The 20,675-nt window shown below is 37.8% G+C and overlaps 1 protein-coding gene across 1 annotated transcript; it reads right to left on the bottom strand.

Annotated features, from left to right (window-relative positions):
* Window positions 1–343: 343 nt before the first annotated feature.
* ano11 (anoctamin 11) lies at window positions 344–20,224 on the bottom strand. The gene is made up of 24 exons (XM_038298489.1): window positions 20,084–20,224; window positions 19,805–19,958; window positions 17,846–17,960; window positions 17,609–17,763; window positions 17,404–17,511; window positions 15,911–16,047; window positions 15,767–15,824; window positions 15,568–15,678; window positions 15,322–15,487; window positions 12,367–12,457; window positions 11,400–11,496; window positions 11,181–11,324; window positions 10,846–10,983; window positions 9,336–9,434; window positions 9,162–9,264; window positions 7,941–8,052; window positions 7,798–7,852; window positions 7,599–7,696; window positions 7,265–7,401; window positions 5,744–5,949; window positions 5,514–5,650; window positions 4,074–4,164; window positions 3,797–3,928; window positions 344–939 (listed from the first exon to the last, which is right to left on the bottom strand). Exons 2-24 carry the CDS (start codon window positions 19,934–19,936, stop codon window positions 913–915), a joined length of 2,649 nt encoding a protein of 882 aa, XP_038154417.1. The 5' UTR covers window positions 19,937–19,958; window positions 20,084–20,224; the 3' UTR covers window positions 344–912.
* Between the last annotated feature and the right edge of the window lie 451 nt (window positions 20,225–20,675).

The following is a 20,675-nucleotide window of genomic DNA, read 5'->3' on the forward strand; positions in this document are numbered from 1 at the left end:
GTGGATTTTCCTAACCACCATGGGGCGGAACTGAAAACAGGAAATCAAAAAAGAAGGGGTTAATGTTCATTTAGAAGAGAACAACTGTCCCAAATTCCCACACTTTTACATTTATTTGCTGCATTAAACTGAAGGAGACTATGCATAACTCCTACAGAGCTGAAATTTTCCATTAGAAGTTAGCAATGCCAACAAGATAACAGGAACAATCATCCTTCTCTCCCTTTTCTAGGGGTGATATAGCCCTAGGTTTGTTTGGGTACAGTTCAGTAGATATTAGCTGCTTGGTGTGTAGGTTTCCAGCTTAAATACAAAAAACTTTGTGGATAAGTCTTATAGTCAGGTGTGCTCTATAGTTCGGGAAATACCGTAAATGTTGGAGTAAAGGGAGCTGAATAAAAATGCAGGCCACACTTTTCAGTTTGTTTTTTTTTTACTTTTAAAACCATTCAATTTCCCTTTCACAGCTACACACTACTGTGTGTTCTCTAATAAAATCTCACTTAAAAACATGGAGGTGTTTGGGTGCAACTACTTTTCCAGGCACTACACACCTCTCATTGATATACATGCTGCAGCTGCTGGTTGTCATTAACAAGCTAATCCTCAAACAGAGATTCAGATTGTTGTTTTTTTCCTCATGCTTGAATAAATGCCTTGAAGGTACTTATTATTTATATAGATCAAACATCTGCTAACTAAAGATAAAAATCCTGGTGAAAAAGCTGGGAAGCTAAAATGACTTTAGTTTTCTTTTTCTCAGTATGTGTGGAGCAATATCTATAAAATAGAGGATCATCTCATTTGCTTGGCATTTGACTTTTAAACAATAATAATAAAAAAAAGACAGTTTCAGATGTAAAGAAGTTTCTTCTCGAAAATTCCTTCGTAGCATTCCTTTTCAGTCCTGACTCAGGAATCCAAGGAACGAGTCGCTTGCTTCAAAAGAGGAACAGTGTATTTAGGTATAGATGGGAAGAATGGAGAGACAAGAGACAGTTAGCTCAGTTTACATCGGCATCCTGTAGCAAGTAAATATTCAGGCAAAGATTAATTATCTCTACTGCCATGTATTTACAGCTGTTGATACTTCTAATAAACACTATAATTCAACAATACCAAAGTCAGTGAGTGAAAAACATTAGAAAACATTTTTTTTAAATGGAAATGTATCAGAACCAAAGCTGCAGTGTTGAGAGGTTGATATGAAGGCTGGAAGTAAGGAGGCAGCTAAGAAAGTTAATGTCACCCGAAGACAATGTGATAGACAGCTATGTGTGCTACTCAAAGCTATCATATCTTAGGTTGTTTGATAAAATCTAAGCTAGAGGAGCAAATCAATATTAAATGGGTCAAAATGGACCCTTAGAGGACACTATCTGATTTTTGTGGTTTCTGATGAAAAGTTACCTACTGAGACAAGAAAGGCCCCCACCTTCAAGTAGGACTTAAATCAGTCCAGCAATGACCAGACCCAGTTTTCCAAACACTCTGATAAAATGAAGTTATTAAAGGTATAGTGAAGGATGTTCTTTTTTCGATCATCAAAATAAGTGGTCCTCCTAACTGTCAATCATTCTGGTGATATGTTTACATAAAGGCGTCCTATGTGCTCTTGCTCGTTTCCACTTACAGGTGGTGAGTCTGATATTATGGAAAATTTGCAAATCTTCTTTTGGAAAGTAAGCCTGTATGAGCGATGCAAATAGCAACTTTTAAACAGAGGGTGCACGAGGAGAAATGGGCTCCTACACCTTGGCTTATGCATCACTTAACTACACTGACTACCCTAGGTAAAGGTATGGAGGCACTGCTTTCACACTGAAACATACATATAATGCTTTCACAAACGTTTAATAGGCGTTCTCTCTCAGGAGCAGGTTCATGGTTGTGCATGTGCATTTTTCTTTTTAAACATTTGCAAAAATCCTCCACTATACCTTTATCAGAGTTGAATGTTGCACTTAGGTCCAATAACTCCAACGTCTGCCTCTATATGAATGTCTCAGTCTCCGTACTGTGGTGAGCATGGAAACCTGACTGGAAGACGTTGAAGCAGCTGGTCATTGTTAGAAGGTGCTTAAACAGCTTTTTTTAATAACCTAATGGGAGGTTTGAGATGGGCCCATAGTTCTGCAGTAGCAGCCTGTACAAGTTTGTTTTTAACTACAATTTGTTAATTATTCTTATGGCCCAGAGGAAAACATCTGACAAATGGGACATGTTTATTATGTGAGTCAAACTTAGACGTTACGACAGACAAAACTTCCCTTAATAAAGCAATGATTACAACATCTAGACAAGCAAGAGAGAGTTTAAATTATGTACAAATTGTTCTTCTTTTTTTAGAGTATTTAGTAGAACTGGACATTTTGTTAAAAAAAAAATATAATATTGAATGAGATGTTACTAAGATTCTCAAAGGATCCCAGTTATAGATGCTGGTTAACGCATGTAGATACAAACACACATACAAAGATATTCCAATAAGTGGTGCTAAAAAGTTTAGGACTGGCACTTATATTGCTGATTGGTGATAATGATGGATTGCAGTTAGTGGTTTCTCTTCACTAGCTAAGAAAGGATTTGTTTAGATAACTCATCAGATCAATCAAAACATCACCAGTCCAAGTCTAACTTAATCAATTTCAAATTTAAATCGATAATAGGTAAAATAATGTCTTTTTGATGTGTCACCACATTGCCAATATCTGAAAATCTACCACAACTGGAAAGGAAATACATAAGAGGAAAGAAAATATGATTTTCATGAACTGGTGCCTCTGTCCAAATTGGAAGCGCCGATCAAGGGAACAAACCTCTCTTCCTAAACCAACATCATCAAGGTTAACAGCTTCAAACATAGATGAGACAAATACATTTGATTGAGTTTCCTTGTCTGTATTGGAGCAGTCATGGTGATGCTCTCAAACCCAAGCAAACTTTACAGACTGTCAAAGCATGGTGATGGTATCAATATGCTGTGGCACTGCTGACTGTCAAAGCATGGTGATGGTTTCATTATGCTGTGGCACTGCTGACTGTCAAAGCTAGAAAAACAGATTCTGATTTAATTTCCAATTTAAATAGAGGCACAGCCTAATATATGCAGACAAAATCGAGTGGTTTTTCCTACCAGTTGCCACATGTTCGCTTGGAAAGAGGGATTACTGCATAGCTAATGAGTCAGATGGGCTTTCTTTGACAGGAAACATCATACTGAGCACATACTCAACTCAGTAAAACTGTTGAATTCGAAAGAATTAGAATAAAAACGGAGGATATATAACAGGATAAAAAATTTAGAGGAAGCATTAAGAACCTTAAATTAGTTTCTATCAGCTGATCAGACAATTGATGCATTGTTTTTGTACCGAGAAGTCAGTATCCAGTTTGGTTTCTTTGCAAATACCGGTAGTTTAAAAGTTAGTGAAGTTTATGGTTATTAGCAATGGCACAATATCTGTTTTACATTTTTTTTTGTGTTTTAATCCATAGAATGGAGTGAAATACTTGTTTTTTGACTTGTAATGCTTATATTAACTAGAAAAACAAGAACTGGTGCTTTTACAGCAAGAAACTCCAAACCAGGTTGTAAAAAGATCTCCCTCTAACAAAGAAAAACATTCATTTGTATGTTTTAACAAAACTGACATTTAAAGTTTGCCCTTAAAACTCTTATAATTTTGGTTTCAGTTTTTATAAAGTATTTTGTGAGTATTCTATAGGATTGTGTCTCACTGAGAAGACACTCCTCAATGTTTAGCATTTTCAGATCAGATCAACTTTAACCTACCAACAGTGCTTCTTGGTTCTCAGCCAGGGCTTGCTTGGCGAGGTAACGCTCCCTCTTAATCTTCAGCTCCAAAGATTCAGGGACATCAGGAACAATCCAGTCAATGGCTCGCAGGACAAAAAACACAACATGCTGTGGTAACAAAATGACAAAAAGAGGTTCTGTTAACAAAGAAAAATAAGTGAACACTGTTTGTTTCACAGAATATGTTTAAAAGAACTATTATGATGCAAAAGTAGTTCAGTTTTGAACTAAACTTTAGTGGAACCCTTCATACCTCGAATGCAATGATGAAGCCAAGTCGGACGGCAAGAAGCTCCCAGTAGAAGAGTGTATAAGCTCCATTGTCATCTCTAAATGCTTTGTATCTAAAATAATAAAGCACAGGTAATGCAGTGCAGAACTTACAGTGTACATGTATTTTATATCAGGTGTTCAATACGAGACACACCACCCTCTACTGGTCAAATTTAGAATTTCAAGAAATGCAAATAATCTTTTAAATGAACAGAAATCTCCAATCCAATTTGAATTGTTAAGCCCTAATAAAACGAGCAGAGCCACCCAAAGTGCTGTACAGAAAAAAGTAAATAAGCAAAGCATAAAACAGCTAAAATATGGGTAAAAATAACATTTAAACCTATCAATAAAATAGGGTAAAACATAAAAGGCCACTGTCTTGCTAGGTGTCAAAAGCAAAAGGTGGGTTTTGACTAGAGATTTAAACACAGTCAAATAAGAGTCCTGCCTGATGTGCTTTGGAGCTGCAACAGTGAAAGTGTTGTTTCCTCTGAGCTTTTGCTTAGTTTTGGGCTCTCAGGAGCAGCTGACCTGAGAGAGTGAGTAGGTCTATGAGGTATGGTGGGGAAAGCCCATTCAGGCATTTAAAAGAAAATAAAATAATTTTAAAATTTCTAAAATACAGGGGCAGCCAGTTGAGTGAAGGGTTATACTTGCATGTGCCAGTTAAAAGGCCTCCTGCAGCATTTTGAACCATCTGGAGACCGGGGATGGAGGAGGCACTAACTCCCACATAGAGGGCATCGCAATAATCTAACCGAGTGGTAACAAAGGCGAGGATTACCGTTTCAAGCTGTTGCCTTGAAAGAATTTGCTTTAAATCTGATTAAACAATTAATCTAATGCATAATGAACTCAATAACTGTTGGTCAAAGAAAATATTTTTGATGAGGTACTTGCTAATCTATTTAAATTGAATCATCTTCTGTAAAACTGCAGCAACTAAGCTTTCTGCATGATTCATTCTAACCCCTGATTTTAGATCAAAGAATGAATGATTCTTGAATGATCATGAATTACCAAGGTTGTTTTTTGTTTTGTTTTTTAATAATCTCCAAGATCCAAATCAAGTTTAACGGTAACTGCTGAAAGCAAATATCTGACATACAAGCTATTAGAAATCCAAACTGTCCTAAAATAAAAGCATAGCATTCTTTAGTCTCACGTTTCTTTGCACATGAGTAAGAAAAACATGATGATAAATCAGAAAAAAATAAACATGAAAAATATCTTATATGAGCCTGTTTTGGTAAAGAATACCTGCTACTTACACTGATACTAAAAGACACCTAGTAAAATGAATAAATTATATAGTTTTCATTGATGATTTCTAAAATATAGTATAAAAAAATATGAATTAATTCCTTTGCTTATCTTTTAGTTTTAATATGAAAACAGAAAAGCAGTTCCTCCATACCTGCACCTCGGGTAGTCAGTGTAGTTGAGTGGTGCATAAGCCAAGGTGAAGTTAACATATCCATTCAGATCGTCACTGAACTTATACTGGTAGAGCAAGCGAGGCAGAAAGTCTGAAGTGAAGGCGATAAGAAAAGCCTGAGAAAATACAAAAATTGCTTCATTAAAGATGTGATCCGTTTGCTGATAACCATGTGATGTCTATTGAAAGGTAATCACAGATCTATTTACGTTGGCAATGACAGAAAGATGGGACAAGGCTTCCAAAATGTTGAACCAAACTCCAATGTTCTGGGCTCTCTCTGCCACCGGTCGGCGGTATTCACACACAAACTTATGGGCATCCAGGCGGATCTCCACCCAGTTGTTGAGGAGGGCGAAGAGCGGTGCAAGGGGGAAGGCTGCCACAAAGATTGTGATGAACCCAAACTGGAGGACTGGAAGACAGGGAGACAGTTTTACTGGATACAAACACCACCTCGTTCAAGACTCAGCTCAAATACTGTTTATCCATGGAAAAAATGTCTTTAAAAGCCTTGAAATAAGGTGTTATAGAGGAAGAAGCTCTGGGTTTTTCCTTTCCTTCCCTGCCATCCCTCTCAGTGTTTGGAGGCATGATAATCATGGGTCCTTTTGAAATTTATTTGTTATTTTAAACTTGGTTAACAGCCTGACTTTAGATGAATTCAAAAGATTTGTTATCTTCTTAGTTATTTGGGAACTTATGAGAATTAAAGGATTACTGCTATACATTAATAGCATGTTCTCTGTCTTTCCAATTTCAAAAGGTGAGTATTGGACTTTTATGTCAAATCAAAGTTATTTCCTGGGGAAACAGGAAGTCTTGCATTTTTTATTTTTTTTTATTATGGTTTTGTTTACTCTCCTGAATTAGTGATGATTTTCATCCTGTAATACTTTTAAACTATACTATTTTATTTTTGCATTAAGCTCTAATATGTAATTTTAGTTTTTTTTTTTATGTTAATGGTCATCATACATCCCAGTACTTATAAAGTCACATGAACTTCAGAAACCATGAGATTAACTGCTCAGTGTCTTAAAGTCACTAAAGTTAAAGGCTTTTGTATTTGTAGCTCTTATGTTCTGTAATGAATTACCTCCATCTGCATTTTGTGGACTCAAAGGATCTAAAAAAAAAAATTAAACAACAAAAATAAACCAAAAAAAAGTAAAAACCAATAACCGTAGACTGTAGTTTAATTTAATTACTCCACATGACTGGTTCTTGCATATTTTTTTTTATTTTTTTTACATGATTTTGTTTATTTTTGTTAAACCGTTTCTTTGTTTTCAATATGACAGAGATAAGATTTTCACTATATATATATATATATTTAAAAAAAAGGCTGTTGTCATGGGACATATTTTTTATGTTAATTTACAGCATTACAGACACTTTTTACATTTTCAATTTTCTAACAGAGTTTTCTATGATGTGGGTGTTTATTTTACTATTATTTTTTATGAAGACCTAGAGGAAGACCCATGACCCAGGGTTGGTATGTTTCTAGGCTGGCCTGGGAAAGCCTTGGGATTTGCCCGGAGGAGCTGGCTGGATAGGCTGGGGAAAGGGAAGCCTTAGCTCTACTAAGGCTGCTACCCCCACAACCCGGCCCGCGATAAGCAGGAGAAGATGGATGGATGAATGCTTTTTATGTACTATCTACCAGGTGTTTCAATAAATGAAGAAGGTACTGCATTAATATCATCATTGTTGATCTTAGTTACCCATTTCCAGGTATTCCTCAAACAGGCCTCCACAAGGTACCAGCTTGTAGTCTTCCTCCCAGCGCCTCGCCTCGCCTGTCTCATTATCTCCCAACACGCTGGCCAAGGTTCTCTTCTGCCGCCAGGCTTTTACTTTTCTGCAGTAAAGTAGTAATTGATAGGGTAGTATGTCATGAAAACCACTTTAAAATCCATTTATGAGTAGGACTGGATATAAGGAAATATGTAAGGAAAAGCAAAGGGTGCAATTAAAAACCATTATGGTGATTGTAAATAATCAGGGTAATGTCTAAAGGCTCAAGCTTCTGTATTACTTGCATGTGTGGAGACATACGGTATAATGAACTCCTGAATGTTGTTGATGAGCTGCTTTCCCACCATTATGATAAAGAGCTGTTCAGCCAGCTCAATGAGGCACCCACCAGGACCACACTGAAATCAGAAAACATGCAGAAATATCAGGAGATACAGGAATCCATTCCTTTATGAAGAATTTATAAGGATAGGGAAACCTGGAAGTAATAAGCACTCACGTCTTCGTTTCTCATCCCAAATAAGGTTCCATAGTTTGTGGGGTAGCCTACAAACCTAAAGAAGAAAAGAAAGGAGAACAGCTGTGTTTCCTGACAGAATCAGTGGTTTATTCATGGATCTCCATGATTGGATCATGTCTGACCTTCCCTTAAAGAAAGCAACGTAGAAGGGAGACGAGTAGAAGTTGACGAACTGGAAGATGAAGACTTTGAGCGTGAAAGCGTTGTCATGCTGGGTTTGTGTTCTGTGCATTTCTGTAAATAAATACAGAAATATCTTTAACATCAACGTTCACACCACTTTTAGGAGAAATTAACCTCAGAGCCCTGTTACAATAATTTTTTTGTGAATTTTTTTTGTAATGGAATTTAACAAGAATAAAAGGGAATCTGATTTTCAGCAGTGACAAGAGTAAAGCTTCTGGTGAAATAGAATGAAAATGATCACTTAAGGTTAGTGATACAGAATAGAATGGAACTTTTATTGTCTTTGTCACAAGTACAGAGCAGCGAAATAAACTCTGCATTTAACCAATCCCTTGGGGATGCATTGGGCTGTCGTTGTGGTGCGCCGGGGGAGAAATGTGGGGGTGTAAGGGTCTTGCTTACATTCTATGAACTCAGAACCTCTGGGACCCAAACGCAATGCCCCAACCACTAAGCCGACACCCCTGCATACAGTTTTTCTATCCTGAATACACGGTGGTGGCCCTATCATGTTATGATATGCTTTTCTTTCTGCAGGAAAACGGAAGCTGCTTAGATTTTATGTGGATGGAGTTTAATAAAGAACAACTTAAAAGCAGAAAAAGATTTATAACTGGGTTGAAAGTTTCCGTTTCAGAATAACATCCCTGAATATGAAACCAGAGGTCGATTTGCATCATAACATTATAAAAGTCCAAACCTAAACTGCATGGAGCAGCTGTGGTTCAGTACACTGTTATTTATAAAAGCTCCCCATTCAATCTAAACCATTTCACCAAAGACAAATAGGTGAAATTCAAGTCAAAAGCAGAAGTTTCAGGATTTTTGTTTTATCTTCTTCCTCCACACCAAATATACGCTACTTTGTGTTTGTGTGTCACAGAGAATTCCAGTAAATTATAGAAAAGATTGCAGCTGTAAGGTGAAATTATAAAAAAAAAAAAAAAAAAGAGGTTTCATGGTTATTGGAAATTACTGTTTCTAATAAAACCAGACATTTAAAGAAAGACAATATAGTGTTTTCATTATCTAGTTCAAAGAAATTAGATTTTCCTTTTCTTTTTTAAACCCTGATGTTTTAATAATTTACCATCAATTTACCATTAAATGCAATATACAATATACAGCTTAGCTGTTTTATTTTCCTGGGAACTTACCCCATTTAGTGAGCTGCTCGGCTAAGGCTGTATAAATCTGCCCCATGAACAGAATGAAGCCCAGGTTGACAATGCTGCTGCAGATGTTCGCTATAGTCCCAGCCTGAGGAGGACGTGACATCAGCATTATAACAACATGTTATCTTTAACATTGTCTCTTTAACTCCAACATACCTCAGTACGCAGCACAGGGCTCCCGCTTTGGTACATCATCACGCTGATGACCCCTCGACACATGACCACCGTCACCAGGAAGATTATAACAACACATAGCTGAGGAGACATTATGTTAAAGGGGAAATAGAGAATGTATCTGACTAAGTGAAAAAAGAAAAAAAAAAGGCAATTTAATTAATTTCAGAAGGAAAATGTAATCTACTGTGACAGCCAGAAAGCTGACTGATCATTTACCACATGTCACACTCTAGGGAAGAAAATCTACTTTTTTTCCTATCACCATATTTTCTCCTCCTGGTTAAAGGTGACAGTTCTGCCACATTCTCTTCTATTTTTACATTACAGACTGATCAGATTTCTAGAAGATGTTGAAAATATTGTTTTTAGGCTAATCCTATTTTAAGCATCTGCACAGTTTTTTCCCTGACCCAGCTTCTGCGTTTCTCATGATGCTGTGTGGGCATCAATGTTCCCTGACAAACGTATGATGCGCTCACTAAAAAGCTGGATTTATGCAGACGTTAAATTACACAGGAATCACAGTTCACTTGATAACTGGCTGACATACAAGACAGCCGACGGTTGGTGTGGGTTTGGTTTGAGGATAGTAGAATAAGGGTGCTGATTCCAAACATGTACTTATCTTTATTTTAATGTCTAAACTAAATGTAAAGAAAAACCTTCATTTACTGTTAATTGGTCACATAAAATCCCAGTAAAAAAAAAAAAAAAAACAACCAGTGGAGCTTTGTTTTTGACAAATAAAAAGTTCATATTGTATCAATGCTTTTGGAAGGAAATGCTTTGTTTTGTTTTTTGTTTTTTATTTCTGCAGCTCTTGAAAAGGGCAACTGATTCTATGAGAAGAAATGCATATATGATTATTAATATTTTCTAAATTTGTTTTCCTTATACATATATACTTCGAGTTTTCAGAACTGCACAATTAAGATAGAGAAGATTGATATTAAACATATAATAGAGTTAAAAGAATAAGTATAAAAGGTTCTCATTCTACAGAAGCTTCTCTCCTTTAACCTCTTTTATCATCATCATTACCAAAGGGGATTTAGGTTTTTCCTGCTTACATTGAATGCAACATTAACATTGTCACAGCTCTTTTCAGAAAAGTGTCAGAAATTTGATTCTCAGATTATAACTAAGATCATCAGATCGACCATAGCTCTATAAACTTTGTAGAACATTAATGCTGCTTGATTAAACTTCAGTGTCTCCACATATGAAGTTTTTTTATTGCTACTGAACTGTTTCATCTACAGAATATATCCCAGATGTTATCAGGTTTACTAAAGTAAACATTTGTAAAACATTGCTGAACCCAAATATAATAGGATGAAGAGTTCACTCAGGTTTAGATAATGTCAACAGATTTAAAGTTCTAGGAAAAAAAATACTTCCTCATATTCAGGGAAAATATGACTTTGTTTCCCAGAACATCGTCTTCACTCTAATATCAGTTGTTAAGGAAGCATCAGTTGTGACTCACCATCAGTATGATGATCATGGAGCCGGTGAACATGCGAGACAGCCTCGTCTTCTCTGGAAAGTATGGCTCTTTGACTCCAGTCACTGGATTTTCTTCCACCGTCGGCGCCGTGGCAGCAAACTCAGGTCGAGGACGCTCCTGGCAGAAGACAGCAGGTCTGATTACTTTTAGGTGTTTCTTTTCTAAATGGAAATTTGCTATGTTTGCTGTTTCATGATCATTTTTCATATATATTTCTATATGTATATCTATATAGATATATTTTCATTTATAACGTCCCATAGTCATTACATTGAAAGGAACCATAGGAATGAAATAGTATAGGGCTGAAAAACCTCTTCCTCATGGAAGTCCATGCAGTCCCAGTGATGAGCCAGAGTGGCCATCTTTCTCTTCCAGAACTCCAGGAAGGTCACAGCCCAGAAGGACATGAATACACTGAAGAAGACGGTACCAGGGTGGTCAAACAGGTACCCCAACTGTAACACAGAGGAGGGAAGGAGCATCTATCACCTCTGGGAAAATTAATGAAAGCAGTAACAAACTTATTTTACCTTGGCCATGGTGCAGATATCAGACATGTTCCAGGCCTCACATGTTTTGCAGAGCGGACACATTGGATACTTTGCACCACTGGTACAGATGTCCTCCCTTTAGAAATAGGGACAGAAATAAAGAGAACCAAGTTGCAACTCAGAAGAAACATAATCTGGATAATTAATATTAATATGGATATGGCAGGTGGTAAAATAAATCAGCTCTCTCTCTCTGGCAGAAAATAAGGCTGTTTTTTCTGGTAAACACTTCAAAGATATTCCAGACAGGTTTTTATTCTGAAACAAGTCTATTTACTGACTTTTGGAGTTTGATTTTATCCAGGGCTATATGAGTAAAAGGGGTGAAAACATTTAAGTTCATAGCATGATTTTCTATATAACTGACAAAAACAAAGAAAAAAAATACTAATTGTTTTCCTTCTTCTACACTACAAATGTTTACCATCACTCTGTGCTGGTTTATAAAATAAAATCCAATAAAATATGCTGTAGTTTAATAAAATGTCAAAGGCCATGACTGTTTGTGGTGCTCTACGCTTCAATAAATGCCAAGTTAAAAAAAAAGCAGTTTGGTAAAATTGCCTTTTCCATGTCTTGTTTATTTTCCAGATAAGTGCTGAAGATTTGATTTATTTTATTTTCCCAGAAATCACATTATTCCTTAGAGGAAAGTTATAACATGGTCATATTTTTTCCCCTCAAAAGATCAATACTAATCTCATATCTGCACATTAGGTGCTGAACTGGAGCTCGTGCTAAATATCTGGATTCTCGGTGGTTAATCTACCGACAAAGATTTCCTAAAAGAAACTGCGGCCGATTTCTTACTGTAGCTAAATTAACCATAATTATTAGTCATCTTTAATGGCTGCTTTATACAAAGACGTTGTTCTTTGTTGCAGTCTGGCATCAATTGTATTTTCTATAGATCAGCTTGTGTGTTGTTTTAATTATTCAGACTCACGCTGGGGTGTTGGTGTCCATGTGCATGATTCCTGACACAAAAACCAGTGTTCCCACTATGGCTGCTGGCAGCAGCCAGGCTGTGTAGAAACCTGCAGGGACACAAAGCTCCATTAGACTGCAGCTCTATGAGGGGAGGAGAGGAAGCGCACTGTCATAGCTGCACCCAGGTTCTAATAGTTTCACCATCCAAAACCCCTCTGTGTGTTATCTGCTTATGCCTTCCTGGCTCTGCTGCTGTTGGGTATCTATTCCTGCAAAACGTTTGCTCTAAACATAATTGTCTGTAAACAATATCTATCTGCAGGGGAAAGCTGGAGGCTTGTTTTTATTGCAGACCGGCATTTGTTTAGGTTCATTTCTTTCATAGATTTTGCTTATTATTCACCAGCTCATACATTTAGTTAAGTTTTTGTTTATCAGTAGTGAGAGAGATGCGGATAATTGACAGATTTCATTCAGCTCTCCACCATGTTTACATTTTTAAAAGCATTGTTCATTTTCATGAGAAGAAGTGGAGATGCAGAGATGAAGATACACTATATTGCCAAAAGTATTTGCTCACCCATCCAAATTATTGGAATCAGGTGTTCCAATCACTTCCATGGCCACAGGTGTATAAATTCAAGCACCTAGGCATGCAGACTGTTTTTACAAACATTTGTGAAAGAATGGGTCGCTCTCAGGAGCTCAGTGAATTCCAGCGTGGAACTGTGATAGGATGCCACCTGTGCAACAAATCCAGTCGTGAAATTTCCTCGCTCCTAAATATTCCACAGTCAACTGTCAGCTGCATTATAAGAAAATGGAAGTGTTTGGGAACGACAGCAACTCAGCCACGAAGTGGTAGGCCACGTAAACTGACGGAGCGGGGTCAGCGGATGCTGACGCGCATAGTGCGAAGAGGTCGCCAACTTTCTGCAGAGTCAATCACTACAGACCTCCAAACTTCATGTGGCCTTCAGATTAGCTCAAGAACAGTGCGCAGAGAGCTTCATGGAATGGGTTTCCATGGTCGAGCAGCTGCATCCAAGCCATACATCACCAAGTGCAATGCAAAGCGTCGGATGCGGTGGTGTAAAGCACGCCGCCACTGGACTCTAGAGCAGTGGAGACGCGTTCTCTGGAGTGACGAATCGCGCTTCTCCATCTGGCAATCTGATGGACGGGTCTGGGTTTGGCGGTTGCCAGGAGAACGGTACTTGTCTGACTGCATTGTGCCAAGTGTAAAGTTTGGTGGAGGGGGGATTATGGTGTGGGGTTGTTTTTCAGGAGCTGGGCTTGGCCCCTTAGTTCCAGTGAAAGGAACTCTGAATGCTTCAGCATACCAAGACATTTTGGACAATTCCATGCTCCCAACTTTGTGGGAACAGTTTGGAGCTGGCCCCTTCCTCTTCCAACATGACTGTGCACCAGTGCACAAAGCAAGGTCCATAAAGACATGGATGACAGAGTCTGGTGTGGATGAACTTGACTGGCCTGCACAGAGTCCTGACCTCAACCCGATAGAACACCTTTGGGATGAATTAGAGCGGAGACTGAGAGCCAGGCCTTCTCGTCCAACATCAGTGTGCGACCTCACAAATGCGCTTCTGGAAGAATGGTCAAAAATTCCCATAAACACACTCCTAAACCTTGTGGACAGCCTTCCCAGAAGAGTTGAAGCTGTTCTAGCTGCAAAGGGTGGACCGACGTCATATTGAACCCTATGGATTAGGAACGGGATGTCACTTAAGCTCATATGTGAGTCAAGGCAGGTGAGCAAATACTTTTGGCAATATAGTGTAGCTCCATGGAAAAGTATTCAGATTAGTAAATATACCATAGCTAATTGTGCTATTTAGGTCACCTGCTAAGACAGTTAAAATGGTCAAAGTTCTCCTCTGAGCTCCGGGTGCTTCAGTGAATTCGATAAATTTAAGAAATACCACAATTAAACGCCAAAAGTAGGAAGTCGTTACAATCTAGTTTTTATGTGCTGATCTTACAGCACAAAGATAAAACAAATAATAAAAACCAAGCACTGAAAATGTGCTAAAACCTTATTGTTCAATTTTCCCCCTTAAAATCAGTGTTTACGTTTTTAGAAAAATTCAATCAGCAGTTATTTCTCCAGAATTAAATAATTTGAGGTTATGTTCTTTTTTTAAAAAGCAGTGCTATAAGTGACATGAGACAAACTAACTAGCAGGGGATCTACAGGGCAAGTATTTCATTTACAGAAAATACATAAAATATATGTTTGAATTTTATGAATTGCATAATATTGCTTATGTGACCTTTGTGAATGTGATAAACATTCTGGTTTCAAACTGTAATAGACTCTGGCTTATTCCTCTTAATCTGGATTATTGCACATTGCAAATCCCAATGGAAAGGACATTTAAAAGTGGAGCCATTTCTAGTTTCTTTAGCAAAAAAGTAAGAGAGTCAGAAATAAGTGGAGATGAGGAAAATGATGTTACTATAAGTTAAGATGAGAAGATTTCCAGGTAAACCACCTGGTATGTATCTATTCTCTGCATAGGTTGCAGAAATATTAGATTTTAATCTCTTTTGAGACGTTTTGTTTGTACAAGAGCCGTCTCCTTAAGCTCTCTTTAAACAGACAGCTTTAATCAGTCCTGTATGGTAATTAAATTTTTTTTTATGTGAATTTTTCTTCTGTATTTATCTGTTTGTGGACCTTTTTTTTGTTTAGTCCAAAAAAGAAAAAGTTTCCTTTGATCATTAAAGGAAAAAAATGACACAATAAAATTCTTTTTTAGTGTTTTTTATGTTTTGTTTCTTTTAAATCCATTTACATATGAGAGATTTAGGTTAAGTATTGCTACTCTATCAGTTTTGAGCCCCTCCCATGTAAAATTTATTAGGTGCACCACTGGAGCAGACAAATATCATCAAGGAACAAATTTGTTGAAAAGAAAAATCCGGATAAACAGGAAGAATTTCATACCAAGCCAAGCGAAGTAGAGGGCAATCTTCTCTCCAAAGTACTCCCTAATGTGATCCAGTGGTTGATACTTGTACCATTTGCACCAGCGAGCCCAGTAGTAGTGCAGGACCTGCCTCTGATTCAGCTCTTCAGGATGTGTCTCATAGCCCGGAAGCTTGAAAGGACCCTGTTGGAAGCCGATAAATAAAGCTGTTAGAGAAGGAAAAAGGCTCATTATTAATCAAACAGCAGGTGATGATCATTTACCTCATGCAGAGGATAAGCTGCTGAGTAGGCCCCTTCGTTTACTAGTCTGTCCACCCCCACCTCTGTCCTCTTCCTTTTGCCGTACACAGTCCGAGCTAGGATCTCATAAACCTGGATTAGGACACAGATACTAGATCTGTAGGAGATGGGAAACAACTGTCCCAGAAGACCACTGTGTAGCTGCAGGAGTGTTACTTACGATCTGGTGTCTCTGAGTATTAGTAAAGTAGCTCTCTTGGTCTTCAGAGCCGAGGAACCTGAGTAAAAGAAATCCTTTCTAAGCACAGAAACACTGGAAGTGAATTAGTTGTGTTTGAGTTGACTGACGCCCTGCAGAGCTCACCTGTTCATCTTTGACTTGCGGAAGGCGCAGGTGTAATAGTCCAGAGGCCTGTTTGGCACTGATTCCATCATTATGTTGGGTGTAGACAGTTTTTTTAGAACCACAGAAGATGTGTTGAGGTCCAGATGTTGCTGGGCCTGGAAGTTACCAGAGACTTAAAATGTCTTGCAAAATAATTCACAGCTTCAGAATAGAGAACGACCAATATAAATATATTAGCCGGCCAATATTTTAGGCTCATATTTACATTTTTTATGTTTCAGTATCATCCTATGTATACATGCATTTGCTGATTCGTTAGTGCATTCAGCAGCCATGCCTTGAGATAATATAAGGATCATACATTGCAGCTCATTCTGCTATCTATTGTTAGCGTTTTTTGATAATAAATGTCTCATTTTGTATAAATTTAGACCTTTTTAGCCGTTGTTATCATTGTACTACTTTTATCATATTAATGGAAAAGGAAAAAACAATACTGGCCTAAAGAATCTGCATCACATACCTGGAATCGATTAGACTGATGTCAAAATAATTGGTATCAGCATTGGCCTTAAAAAATCTGTATCGGTCCATCTACCCCTAAGCCTTCCAACACTTTGTTGCAATGCAACCAGAACTTTAATAATATTAGGTTTTTATCCAACACTTTAACACAAGTTAGAGTATCATTATGATGAAATGGAAAGAAAATTCTTGCTGTTTTCTAAGATTTTTACAAATATCTGAAAAGTCTGATATATAAATGCATTCAAACTGAAAATGTATTAAGTTGTAGAATATTTTTTTAGGGTATGTCCTGTCCATAAAGGAAAAACGTCAAATTCATAAAAGAAAAATGCTGATAAGGAGACCTAAAACTGAACTTCTAGGTCTTTATGAACACCCCTATATGAGATACTGCTTGTTTTTGCCTTTGTCTTACTGATCTGGTTTGTAAATTAGCTATTAACTAGAAGATCAACAAACATGGGATTGGTTGTGCTTCGAATAGAAGGATATTTTTTGTCGTTTGTTTGTTTTTTCCTAATCAAATAAACTTTATGAAATGAAAACCTTCAACTCATGATCCGAAAAGTTGAACACAGCGGTGGCCTCATTGTGCTGAGGGGATGCTCTTCTTCAGGATGGTAGGAGGATGGATGGGGCTACATAAAGGCTGGGGGATAACCAAGCTTTTTCCACACAAAAAAAGCAAAAGTGGTTCTATGAAATACTTGCTTGGGGGGTGATTACAAATGCACTTCAAACTTCTCAGAATTTCAGTTTTCCACAAAAATGTAAAAAAAAAAAAAAAAAGGTTAGGTTTATTTAGTGGTTGTAATGTACATATGTTTAAACTAGACGTTTAATCTTTCTAATTTTATCGCTGGTTTTACTCAAAAACTTCTCTAGAGATGAAGATGGGCTCATAATTAGGATCTAATAAGGTAAATGTTTAATTGTTTAGACCTAAATGACTATGTTTGCTGAGAAAGAACAGCTTTGCTGACCTGCAGTGGAGCTCGGAGGCAGAGTTCCTCTGCATAATACACCAACACATCCCAGGGGGCGCTGACCTTAAGAAAATGGATGGTTTTCTTTTCATTGGCTGTTTCCTCCTGATTAAAGAAAAAGTGGAAATAGAAAATTATAACACAGTATTCAATCACATTAACTGCTACAGTTACACTGCATTCATGAAATAAATAACAGCACCTTTTCCAACAGCAGCCCGACACTCTGCAGATTATGGACAAACCTGTCCCTCCACTCTGCCAGTTGTGCAGACTCCCTCTCCTCACCAGTCCTGTTGCTTTTCCCCTTCCCTCGCTGCTTGCGGCGTGATCGGATCTCCCACACCAGCACAAAATCTGAAACCCAAAATCAAATGGTAGAAATAAACTAAAAGCTTGTCATTTAAATCTACAGGAGATTGGTGCTGTTGCTGCATACCAATTTTGGTTCTTCCATCTTTGAAGTAGTTTCCCTTCTTTAAAGCTGTTTGGTTATCTGTTGCCATACAGCACATGTGAATTGGATCTTCGCAGCGGAGATCATCCTCTGAAAACTGAAAGGAGCAAAATCCTTCAGCTAATATGAACAATAAATAGATGGTTATGTGAAATTACCTTTTCATGTTTTGTCAACTTAAAACCTCAAGCTTAAATACATTTTAGAGCAATTTTACATGACAGATCAAATCAAAGTGTAGCATTTCCATTTATCAAAACACCTCAAACTTCATTAGATTGGACAGAGTGTACATCAAGCTTTGCCATAGAGTTTCTCTACTGGATTTAGGTCTATTCTAATCCTTATAGTTATATTTATATTTAAATATTGCCTGTGCAAATTCTCATTCATCAGGCTCATAATGAACACAAAACACTAAATAGAAAACAACCAGATGTTTCTCAGTTTTTCGGAATGTTTTGACACCTACCCAGTAATCTTTGTCGGCTCACACAAGATCAACCTGTAGTTAGAGCGCTGGTGTTCCAAGCGCCATGGATGGTTCTGTTTGATTTGTTATGTATTAAATGACCAAAGACAAATATCATACAAATGGTAACTGGCCTGTACTTATATAACGCCTTTTTTAAAGTCAGGAGACTTCAACCAAACAATTTACACTACATTCAGTCATTTACTCACACACTGATGGTGACAACCTACGTTATAGCCGCAGCTGCCCAGGGGTTCACTAACAGAATCGGGGCTGCGATACACTAGCACCACCAGGTCCTCTGACCACCATCAGTAGAGGATGCGGTGATGTGTCTCACCCAAGGACACAACGACACTGAAAGCCGCAGCCAGGGCTGGAACCTTCAACCTTTCGATTTCAGGGCAACCTCCTACATCCTACACCACTGGGCCAAAAGAATCTCCTGCAAAGGTGTTGAATTTTTTTCGGAAAAGCTGAACAAAGGCCAGTTTTGTGGAGTGATATAAATTATCCCACCAGGCAACCATGTGTGTTTTTCCTCCACTTTCATCCAATGTCCTTTAGCTCCATCCATCCCACAGCATGGCTCTGGCACCACCCTGTCTCACCCATAACAATTAATGCTATATTTATTTTAATAATCTTCACTTTTTGATGAGGTCACTTTCATCCTCATGTTTTCCCTACATGCCTACACACAGGATTTCTTCTTACCACTTCCCCATAGCAACCAAATGTGTGGAGAGGATGATCAGCTGGAGAAACTCTGCAGTATTTTTATTGTTGCTATCTCAGCTGCCTCTCCATTTCCAGTTGTCCATAGTGATTTTATTATTTGTATGATGGTTCAAACAGTGCATCATAAGATCTACAAAGCTTTAGATATTTTATTTTTTTGCTTGCTCTGGATCATATTCAGAGGTATCAGCATAAAATAATTGTTTAAAAACTATGCATCATTGTCCTTCATCTTCATAATTATGTACCATATTTAACCCAGACTTAATTATGCAATCATGATGGAAAAATAAGGTGTCTGAATACTTTTGTGGAGCTATGCAAAAGAGTCTGTGGCTCTACTTGTGAACTGTTTGTTGCCTCTTTATGAGCTTCAACTAGAAACTCTTGTGCAAGACACTGCACCATAAAAGCCTGCACTCTGCAGTAATGAGCCTGGAAACGTGGAGACGGAAAGCAGTCTCACTGAGCTTTTTACTAGATAAAAAAAAACTATATGTTGTACAATCATGTGGCAAAGAGTAAACTCCTGAATTGTTCATTATGATCTCCGGCAGCAGTTAATGCAGGCAGATAAAAGAAAACAATGTCAGCTAAAACGTCTGAAGTTATTCAAGTGTGAAAAGATAAGGTAGGGAAATAGAGTAACTTATTGGCTGCATGTCGGATGGGCTGAAGGGAATACACTGGCCAATTATCTGAGAAAAGTGAAAAAAAGTGCTTACACATGCAGGTGGGAAAAAGCCCCCATTCTGCAGACTGCCGTAGACGTCTATGGTGTGTGTTTCTCCTCCAGTGTCCGTATCCAGGAGGTGTTCCCTGTCTCCCATCCGCAGCTCCCAGCTCTTTTTTATCATGATTCAAAAGATGCTTGTTTTGCTCCAAAAACAATATAATAATTACTCATATGAAACTGAGCAGCAGATAGAATGTTAAAGTAAGTAAAATTCTCTAATACCACCTTAAGGAAGTAACAGAAAAACCCAGAATAAATGAAAGGATACCTTGTCTCCAGTGAAAATTAGGCTGGGGGATTTTCAACAGTCTGTGCTTCCATTGTCCTCTTCCTCCTCTTCATCTCAGTATCCATCAAGCCCCCCCAACCCCAGCTCCACTGCATTAGCTGTGGAGTACCGTAATGGATCTAACAGGGAGGCAACACCATCTGCTCTGATTTGCTGCATCTCTACTGGGGGAAATGTACACTGCACATTTTATAGGCATAAATAATTTAATGTAGAGTCAGGAGGAGATGAGACCAGGCGATCTCTACCACGATTAAATGAAAAACAGGATTCATCTGTTGGCTGTGTACTACTGTATATTCATCTCTCCAAACAAACTGTTAAACAATGGTCTTATAGCCAGTTCTAAAACTTACACACATTTACATAAATTATTAAGCAAAAGCATCAGTGGAGAAGCTCCACCCTAATGGTTCTATGTAAAACAGTAAAGTAGAGGTTAATACACAAAACCTGAACAATTTCTAAACATAGTGACCGTTCAGTGAAACACCACAATCAATAATCCTAAATCAGGGACCATCTTCCATTGTCGCTGCCTTAGAGGACTATGGATGAAAAGTAGCTATGG

Source organism: Cyprinodon tularosa, unplaced genomic scaffold, assembly GCF_016077235.1.
Source record: "Cyprinodon tularosa strain WSP-4 unplaced genomic scaffold, ASM1607723v1 ctg409, whole genome shotgun sequence".
NCBI classification, from domain to species: domain Eukaryota; kingdom Metazoa; phylum Chordata; class Actinopteri; order Cyprinodontiformes; family Cyprinodontidae; genus Cyprinodon; species Cyprinodon tularosa.

Bases quoted from the DNA above. Each gene is read 5' to 3' on its own strand.
- ano11 (XM_038298489.1), bottom strand. From the start codon at position 19,936: ATGATAAAAAAGAGCTGGGAGCTGCGGATGGGAGACAGGGAACACCTC. The intron at 15,488-15,567 runs GTAAATGATCAT...GGCTTCCAACAG, and splicing joins CAGCTTATCCTCTGCATGAG to GGTCCTTTCAAGCTTCCGGG. The intron at 7,697-7,797 runs GTGAGTGCTTAT...TTCTGATTTCAG, and splicing joins TTGGGATGAGAAACGAAGAC to TGTGGTCCTGGTGGGTGCCT.